Raw genomic sequence first — 8,714 nt, 5'->3', positions numbered from 1 at the left:
GGCTAGCCTGATGTGCATATTAAGAATTTTTTTTTTAAAAAATAAATTTCAGCAAATCATTGCAGGAGACTGAGAAGACTGCTGTTTGCCAGGGGTCATAGAAGCTGGTGTCCAAAGGTCCCAGGGCAGAGGTGCAAAGCCCTGGGGCACGGTGGGGGAGGGGGACGGGGCCTGGCAAGTTTGAGGAGCAGTGAAAATGAAAAGCCCTTGTCCCTGGAGCAGAGGACCTACAGTGACTTGGAGATCTTGGGGAGGACTTCAGCTTCTGCTCTGGATTCTTCCAGGGCACCCACTAATTAACCTCCCCCAGCCCCGGGTGCCTGTCCCCTTGGCTGCAGCCCCAGGGTGCCTGTCCCCTTGGCTGCAGCCCCGGGGTGCCTGTCCCCTTGGCTGCAGCAGCTGGTTTGAAAAAGGGATCTGACTACAGTATGGCCTTGGTGGGTAGGGGCCCGTAGGGGTGTGGGGGAATCCAGCTTGCTCAGAGTTGGGGATGGGGAGGCTGCAAAAGGGAACTGGCAATAGCTCCTCCCCTCTGAGGTGGGCCCCACCCACCCGGGTCAGCCATTGATGAGGCAGTGGAAAAGGCCAGAAGTTCGATTGCTCCTCAACCTGGCCCATTAATTCGAACCACAGAGGAACCAGGTATGGGTTAGGACAGGATCAGGGGACACCAGGGTCAAGCCTAGGCTAGGTGAGACCTTACTGACTCTCACTGAACTAGGAAGCCATGGACCTGGCTAAGCCGGCCATCAGCCCCAGGATCCTCTGCACAGCCTTTTCCCGGCTCCTGGGGTTCGAACGCAGGTTCGAACGCCCGCCAGGCAATCTCTCTACCATCTGCGCCACAATGGCAGGCCCTCTGTCTACTTTATTTATTTATTTTTCAAGACAGGGTTTCTCTATAGCTTTGGAGCCTGTCCTAGAACTCGCTCTGTGGACCAGGCTGGCCTCCAACTTACAGAGATCTGCCTGCCTCTGCCTCCCGAGTGCTGGGGTCAAAGGCGTGCGCCACCACCGCCTGACTGTCCATTTTTTTATTTTGAGACGCTCTTCTTAAGCTTCCTAGGTGACCCAGGTGATCCCCCGCCTCCCCGCTGGGATCCCAGGCCCGGGCCAGCGAAGGTATCTTCCTGCGGTCTTCATTTTCGTTTATTAATGACTCTCAATGTTTTCAAGTTAAAACATCCCCCTTTATTGATTACCACAAAGAGCCAAATTTGAGATGAACGGCGTTTTGGGGGATAGTTCCCTGTCTGTCATTGGAACCAGCAGTCTGGGCAGTACTGCAGTACCCAGGGGAAGAGCCAGGCCTCACGCTCCTGGCGTGCGCCAGTAATACCAGCCACTTACGCCTATCCACTACTCCTGGGTTACCCGTGCTGTCATGTGTACCGGGCTCAGCGCCAGGACCAGAGCAGAGATGACCCTGCCCTGGACTCTAGTGTCACATTGGGCAGCCATTATAGGTGGGTGTGAGGTCCCCAAGGCCTGCTGGAACTGGCCCCTGCAGACCATCTTCCCGCCTGGGAATTCATGGTCCCGCCACCAGGGGGAGCTAGGATCCGACAGATCCCTGTAGACCCGGGCTGCTCGCTATCTGGGATGTGGGAGAGGTTCTTGGTGCTCTCTGCACCCCAAAAGACTATCACATCAAACAAAGTGACCATTGCTTTTCCCACAACAGCACTGTGCCCCCAGGACTTGCCGGGTCTCCCGCACGCAGTCAGTGCTCAATAAATGCTCATCGGAGAGCCAAGTGTCCACAGAGAGCTAATAGATGGGAAAACTGAGGACTTGGGATAGAGGCCAGAGGAGCTCTTGTGGAGGAGCAAGGGTAAAGCTGACAGTCCGCTGACCTCTGGATCCCAGCCAGACCTGGATGGTCACCGAAGACAGGTTAAACCATATGACAGAGACAGGACCCAGAGGGGACAGCCTAAAGGGACACCCCACTAGGGATGGTTTGTTGAGTGACTGTAGGATAGACACCCATGATGTGAGAAGCCTGAAGAGGGGCGGGATTGGAGGTTCATCGATTCTCTTGTGTGCTCCCAGTCTCTCATCAGTCCTGTGCTGGTCTCATAATGGGTCCAGTGCACTGGCAGGGGGTGTCAGGAAAAGATGAGAATGGGTGTGTCTGTCTGAGCACAGTGACGGCCACTTTACTGGGGTGTCCCTGAGCCTTTACAGCTGGTAAGTGACAGGGAAGGGATTTGTTCTTTTTCTAAGTTCTTGTAAAAGTTAAATAGTAATTTTAGAAGGAATGGACCAAACTCGCTTGATGGAAGTAGCCAGGATCCTTAAAGTTCTTAGATATGATGCAGGCCGGCTTTTAATCCTAGCACTGGAGAGGCAGAGACAGGTGGACCTCTATGAGTTCGAGGCCGGTCTGGTCTATGCAGCCAAGGTTATATAAACAGTGAGAACCTGTCTCAAAATAATCCAGGTGGGAGATTTTCCTGAGTTGCTGAGTCGCAGAAACACCTGGTGAGGCTCCGACCTCCGGGGGTTTATACTGGACAGCGCCGGGCAGCCAGGTGAACTCGGCTCTCCTCTGCAGGACTCCAGAGCCGAGCATAGCCAGCGTGGGGCAGCAGTAGCCGGTCCTGTGTGCCATCAGGGCTGACCACTCGCCTGGCAGCCAACAGGTACTCTCGATGGGGAGCCAGTGATGGGCAAGGACAGTGGCCTGGCGCCCACACATACTCTCGAGTGCGCAGCGGCGAGCGGTTTTTGTAGATGAGCAGAATACGCACCTCATAGCGGGTCTCTTGGGCCTGGCGGTGGCGGCCCAGCACACGGGCCTGGAACACTACGCGAAGGTGACACCGAGGGTCAGGTGGACCCTCAAGGCTTTTGGGTCAGCTGAGTTCAATGGAGAGGGTCAGAGCAACTATCTAGGAGTTAAGGGTCATTGGGGTCAGTAGGTGGAGCCAAAGGTCAGGGGTCTCACCAAAGTCGCTGCCGCAGTAGTGGAGAAGCCGGTGTGCACGGCCCCGGCTGTCAGGGCAAGGCCCGCAGGAGTCTACGGTGGGGGGGGGGAAGGGGAGGGTGTTGTGAGTGACACAGGCCGGACTTGCTTCCTGCCTGACCCCGCTCCCGCTGTCCCCATCTCACCTGGTGCATCCCGAGCAGGGATGGCCTCCCGGACCACAGGGGTCTCGGCAAGTTGAGGCTCCACCTCCCGGGGCTGAGGCTGTCGCAGGGGCCAGCCCAGGGCCTGCGCCTGAGCCTGGAAGGGTCCATAGCGCTCCCGGGGCAGCCAGAACTCGAAGTGCACTCCTGGGTTGGGCTCCCGCAGCAGCACCTGGAGCAGAAGGGCGCGCGGGAGCTGGCGGCCTGCTCTCCCCTCGAACCCCTGACTCCCCAGTTAACCTACCCCGGTGTCCCGCCTCAAGCCGTCCACTCCTGCCCACCTGCAACAACAGCTCCTGGGAGGTGGGGCCGGACGCCTGCAAGGTCTCCTCGAGACCCACGCCGCGGGTGTAGACTACGCGGGTACCCGCGGTCTCGTAGGTGCCAGGTGAGCTGGGCACCCCGTCGCCGTTGATCACGTAGCGGCCATCGCGCTCCACTAACGCTGCAAGGAAGCAGTCAGCCTGCGCTCGCGGAAACTGCCTGTCCCCACACCCCAGCCTCAGTTTCCCCTGATGCCCCACCGTACCCAGGTAGTTGTGGCTGCTCTGGGCCACGCGGATGTGCCTGGCGCCCTTGGGGATCAGAGTCACGTTCCAGTAGCCGGCGAAGGCACCTGGGACAGGCGGGAGGTTGGGGGTGTAGCAAGGCAGGATTTTCTGGGATGCTCGGGTGTGCTCAGGGGTGCACAGTAGCGGGACGCACTGGGGTATACAGGGGATGCTTTGGAGTGCGCAGGAATGTTCTGGGGTGCACAGGGAGGGATGAGCTGAGGTGCGCAGTGGACAGGTGCACTTTGGGTGACATTGTCATGTGAGCAGGGATGGATAGTTGCGGATTAAATGAGAAGCTATGGAGAAGAGGCAGGAAAGGGGTTAAAAGGGCATTTTTTTTCAAGAGAGGGTGGGACGCTTTGACATGAGCCAATCAGGAGAAAGGCTCGAGGAGCGGGGCCTCCGAATGTCCAATCAACGAGAACCCTGGCTCCTGGGAGCCCGCCTTGTTAAAGGGACACCCTTCTCAACGCTACTCCTCAAGCGCATGCGCTGAGGCGGGACGGGGCAGTCACCCGCGTCGCGAAACACGCGCTGCACGAAGAGGCACGAGTCGTTGGCGCCACCGCAGAGGCCGCAGCGGTCCTCGACGGCGCCGGAGCCCAGCAGCCCATCACAGCCAGCGCTCTGCGGGGGCGAGGGCACTGGGTCAGAATGGGCGGGGCTGCGGAAGGGGGCGTGGCCAGATGGAGCGGGCGTCGCGAGTGGGTGGGGCTAAGGGCGAAGCAGAGGCGGGGCTGGAGAAAGTGCCGGCATGGACCTGGTGTGAGCTGAGCAGAGTGGGTGGGGTCAGGGGTGGGCGGGGCTTGGGCATGAAGGAGGGATCTGAAAGAAGACCCTAGGAGCAAAGCCTGTGTGAGAGAGGAGCTATGAGCGGGTAACTCGCGGAGTGGGTGGAGCCTGGAGCCAGATGGGCGGGGCTTTGAAGGAGCCTGAGGCTCTCCCCCCAGCGATGGGCGGAGTAGTTTGTAGGGGCGGGAACTGATGTAATTGGCCGGAGGCCGTCTGGGCGGGGTCACATATAAAGGCGGAGTCTGGAGGGAAATACCGTGGTAGGGCGGGGCCAAGGGGTCCTCACCAGACAACGGCCTGCTATGCAGAGGCCCTGGGCCTCTGGGGTGCAAGGGGTGCCATCCAGCACGCGGCCAAAGCTATGGTAGAAGGCATGGCCCTCAGCCAAGCAGTTGAGGTCACACAGGTTGGGTGCTGAGGACGGGAGGGATGAGTGAGCCCGGGGCCTCCAACTCATCGCCAGTCCCTACCCGCAGTTCATTGCAGCTCCCCAGCCCTCACCTCCAGCTTCCTTCCCCCAGGCGCTGTGCCCTTCATGGCCAACCTCCATCTCCTCCTCTCCACGTCATGTACTTTCTTTCTGCCTTTTTTTCTTTTCTTTCTTTTTTTTTTGAGACAGGGTCTCTTTACATAACCCTGGCTATAGGAGAACTAGCCCTGTAGACCAGGCCGAATTCAGGGATCCACCTGCCTCTTCCTCTCTTGTCCTGGAATTAAGGCCATGCAGGACCACCTCTCGGCCATAAATTTCCCTACACCTCTTGGTTCTGTTTCTCCATACCCCAACCCGCTTCCCTCCTGGAGCTCATTCTCTTTCAGGCCCAATAAAACTGCCTTTATTAGCCCTGGAGCATGGCTGTACTACCAGCCTGTAGTGTACCTCAGTTTCTCCTCTCTGTTAGATAAGCCCCGCAGGCTGGCTGGTGGCAGGCAGAGACAAGGCCAACCTAGTCGATGCCTTGGGCACAGGATAGGGCTCCAAGGGTTGATGAAAGGTTCTCCGTTTTAGGCTGGTCCTATCGCTCTCCACCCCTCCGGTGGCCGAAGCTGCCTGTCTCCCTTCAGTCTGGAGGCGTGCTGCCCCGGGGCCCCGGGCACCCAGTTATATAAGCTGCTATTTTCAGCTCCGTGCGACAACATTTCCTGTTAGTGGGATCAGTCTGAAAACTATTGGCCTCTGGATAAAACTCTAAACCAATCCATAGCCTGGAGTTTGATCCTGTGTAAAAGGGACCATTTTTTTCTTCCATCAGCTCTACATATGCTTCAAAACCCCATTCCAGTGCCCGCCTCTGTGGGTATTTCTTAACTCTTTTCAAAGTTCTCTGTTTCTTTTCAATCCCAGGAAGTCAGATTACTCACCTCCGTGGAAGGGCACCCACTGGTAGGTCTTCTGGGTGCCCAGGACAGGAAGGCCATTGTAGAGAGCACATTGCAGGTCTCGGAAGGGTTTCGCCCCTGGCGGGCAGTCCTGGGAAAGGGTATAGACTGGTAGATCAGACCAGCAACACCGAGAGGGTTATTTGAGGTGGGTGTAACAAAGCAAGAGCGATTCAGGGCGAACTCTGGGGTTTACCGGCAGCTGGCACACCCGGTATTCATGGCTGTCTCCCCAGCAAGGTTCCTCCCCGGGAAGTCTGGAAGAAAAGGGTGTTCTGAGCGGAGCAGGACTCCCCCACCCTCTCGGGGACCCCTTCCCATCGCCTGCCCCCACCAGCCCCACCCGCATTCCAGCTGGCTCCGTGGGATTAAAGGGCACACTGCGTGTGTGGGCAGGCAGAGGGCGCGGCCGGGCGGGCGGCGGAGGGAGGGGCTCCCGACTTACCGGACACAACGGCGGCTGCGCACCGAGACGCCCCGGCCACAAGAGCTGGAACACCTGCTCCAAGACCCCCAGGGCGTCCATTCCCCGGGACCCTACTTGAGGGCAGAGAGGAGGGTCAGCCAGAAGGAGAGCTAGGGTCCCCCATCCACATTCCTGTGTGCTTCCAGGGCTCCTTCACCCCCTACCTGAGCAGTACCCCTCAAATCACAGCTCAGGAGGGTGCACAACAGAAGCAGAAGATTCCGGAAGAGGCGGGGTCTGAGGGAGCACAGAAGTCCCAAGAGGCGGTGATCAGCGGGACCAGGGTGGGTTGCCATCTCAGCCCTGGCTGGCTGTGTGATCCCCGATGGCGGCTAAACCTCTCTGGGCCCTCTTGTCTCTAAAAAGAATGAGGTAACAACAGTCCCGCCCCCATTTCTGGAAAGCCTTGAGGGGATTATTGGCTCAGGTCAGGCACTCAGTGGGGACTAGGAAATTTGATGCGTTGTTACTTGTTTTAAAATTAATCTTGTTTTTAGATGGCTGTGACGGCACACGCCTTTAATCCCAGCACTCAGGAGGCAGAGACAGGCGGATCTCTGTGAGTTCGAGGCCAGCCTGGTCTACAGAGCGAGTTCCAGGACAGCCAGGGCTACACAGAGAAACTGTGTCCTTAAAAACGAAATAACAGAATTTATTTTTACTTCTAGTGTAGTGTCCGAATATGGCAGAAGCATCGACCCCTAAGTTAAGCTGGTTACAGTCGTGAGCAGCCTGACAAGGTGCTGGGTACCCAGCCTGAGTTCTCTTAAAGCACAGGATGAGGTCTTTAACCCTGAACATCTTTCCAACTCTTTGTTTGAGACAGGGTCTCGTTGTATAGTCCAGGCTGGTCTGGAACTCACTTTATAGCCATTAATCCCAGCACTTGGGAGGCAGAAGCAGGTGGATCTCTGTGAGTTCTAGGCCAGCCTGGTCTACAAGAGGGAGTTCCAGGACAATTAGGGCTGTTACACAGAGAAACCCTGTCTCGAAAAACAAAAATAAATAAATAAATGAATAAATAAATGGCGTGCCCCACAACTCCTGACTAGCGTGTTCTGTTCCAGTGCACACAGCTGGTCCTAGTGCCAACGATGAGAGGAATCTTTTAAGGACAGTGTTTAGGTGGTGCAAGTTTCATCTAACTTCCTGGGTGGCTGGGAGCCAACCATTCCATTTCCTCAGGCCTCAGTTTCCCTGTCTGTGCAGTGTCTTTGAGTCTCTGAGACCCTGTAGAGGGAGCAGCCAGTAGGGGCTCATTCCTCCCAGCTCTGCCCCTGAGGACCTCTCTGCTCCGGGACACCAATAGTCTATGGAGATCCCCTGTGGCGGGCAGAGAAAAGCTGACTTGGCCTCCTTCCAACATCATGGTTTCATCTGCCAGGAGTGTGGGCTGCGATGCCCAGGGGGTCTGCAGAGGAAGGGGGCGGGTAGGGCTGAGTAGAGGCCTCAGTTTCCCCATCTACAGGGACTGGATGAAGTCATTGTCGGCCCACGCCCTCCTCGTGATGGGGCCTGGCAGGACAAGCCAGGAGGGACGAGAACCAAGGCCCCGTGAGTCCCTTCTGGGGTCGGGGCCAGCGCTCTGAAGGGCACACAGGAGCTCAATTTCTCAGCCCACACGGCCCATGTACCTGATGAAGGGGAAGGCAGGGGCCCCCCAACCCGACTGGAGCCAGGTTCTCCCCGTTTGTCAGCCAGTCTGACGTTGTCATTCCACCCTTTCGGGCGCCTTGGGGACCGAGGTGGCTGTAGAAGTTGGAAACTCTGGGGAGTTGCTTCAAGACGGACGCCGGGAGCCCTCCCTCTGCGGCCCCAGAGGTTGGGCTGGCCCGCGAAGGGAGAGGCTGGGGAGGGGATTTGGTCATCCCACAACCTCCTCTTGGGGGGCCGTATATCCACGTCAGTTATGCCCTTTCCGGAGCAGTACACCCCTCTCCTGCACTGACGGAGCAGTCACTGGGCAAGCCAGTCCTCAGCCTCAGTTCCACCCCAGAGGAAGCGCGACCCCCAAACTTACCGCCATCCTAGGGATCACTGCTTTCGCCCCAAGTAGGGAAAGGAGCCAATTGCATTGTCGCCACACCAGCCGGGGTATTGGCAGGATGAGAAGAGGAATTTACCCGCTGCTCAGAGCCCAAGGCAAGGCGTCCAGGCTTCCCTGGGACGCCCCAGGGACTGGCGGAAGCAGCGGGGCCCCCGAGGTGCGGGACTGAGAACTCAGTCGGTCCCTCCCACCGGGCCTCCCAAGGCGCGCCCAGACTAGGGTCACCGAGGGCGCAGGCCTGGGGCGCCCTCGTGCGGTAGGAACCGGCGTTTGGGTTGGGCCTGGAGCTGCGGCAGGGGACTGACCGACAGCGCCAGGCAGCGCCGTGGTCCAACATTGG

The 8,714-nt window shown here is 58.1% G+C and overlaps 1 protein-coding gene across 1 annotated transcript; it reads right to left on the bottom strand.

Annotated features, from left to right (window-relative positions):
• Positions 1–1,185: 1,185 nt before the first annotated feature.
• Positions 1,186–8,472, bottom strand: Adamtsl5 (ADAMTS like 5). The gene is made up of 12 exons (XM_005359057.3): positions 8,348–8,472; positions 6,492–6,685; positions 6,307–6,398; positions 6,058–6,118; positions 5,844–5,952; positions 4,768–4,895; positions 4,205–4,316; positions 3,665–3,751; positions 3,417–3,580; positions 3,118–3,307; positions 2,954–3,025; positions 1,186–2,812 (listed from the first exon to the last, which is right to left on the bottom strand). The coding sequence occupies exons 2-12, from the start codon at positions 6,621–6,623 to the stop codon at positions 2,511–2,513; spliced, it is 1,449 nt and encodes a 482-aa protein (XP_005359114.1). The 5' UTR covers positions 6,624–6,685; positions 8,348–8,472; the 3' UTR covers positions 1,186–2,510.
• Positions 8,473–8,714: the final 242 nt, after the last annotated feature.

The sequence above is a fragment of the Microtus ochrogaster genome, linkage group LG1 (genome assembly GCF_000317375.1).
Source record: "Microtus ochrogaster isolate Prairie Vole_2 linkage group LG1, MicOch1.0, whole genome shotgun sequence".
In the NCBI taxonomy this organism is placed as follows: domain Eukaryota; kingdom Metazoa; phylum Chordata; class Mammalia; order Rodentia; family Cricetidae; genus Microtus; species Microtus ochrogaster.
Note: the sequence above shows the minus strand (reverse complement) of the source record. Positions and strands in the feature narration are given on the sequence as shown.

Coding starts and splice junctions, on each gene's coding strand:
- Adamtsl5 (XM_005359057.3), bottom strand. CDS start 6,623: ATGGCAACCCACCCTGGTCCCGCTGATCACCGCCTCTTGGGACTTCTG. Junction 6,399..6,491: donor ATTTGAGGGGTACTGCTCAG/GTAGGGGGTGAA, acceptor GCCCTCAAGTAG/GGTCCCGGGGAATGGACGCC. Junction 2,813..2,953: donor CTACTGCGGCAGCGACTTTG/GTGAGACCCCTG, acceptor ACCTTCGCGTAG/TGTTCCAGGCCCGTGTGCTG.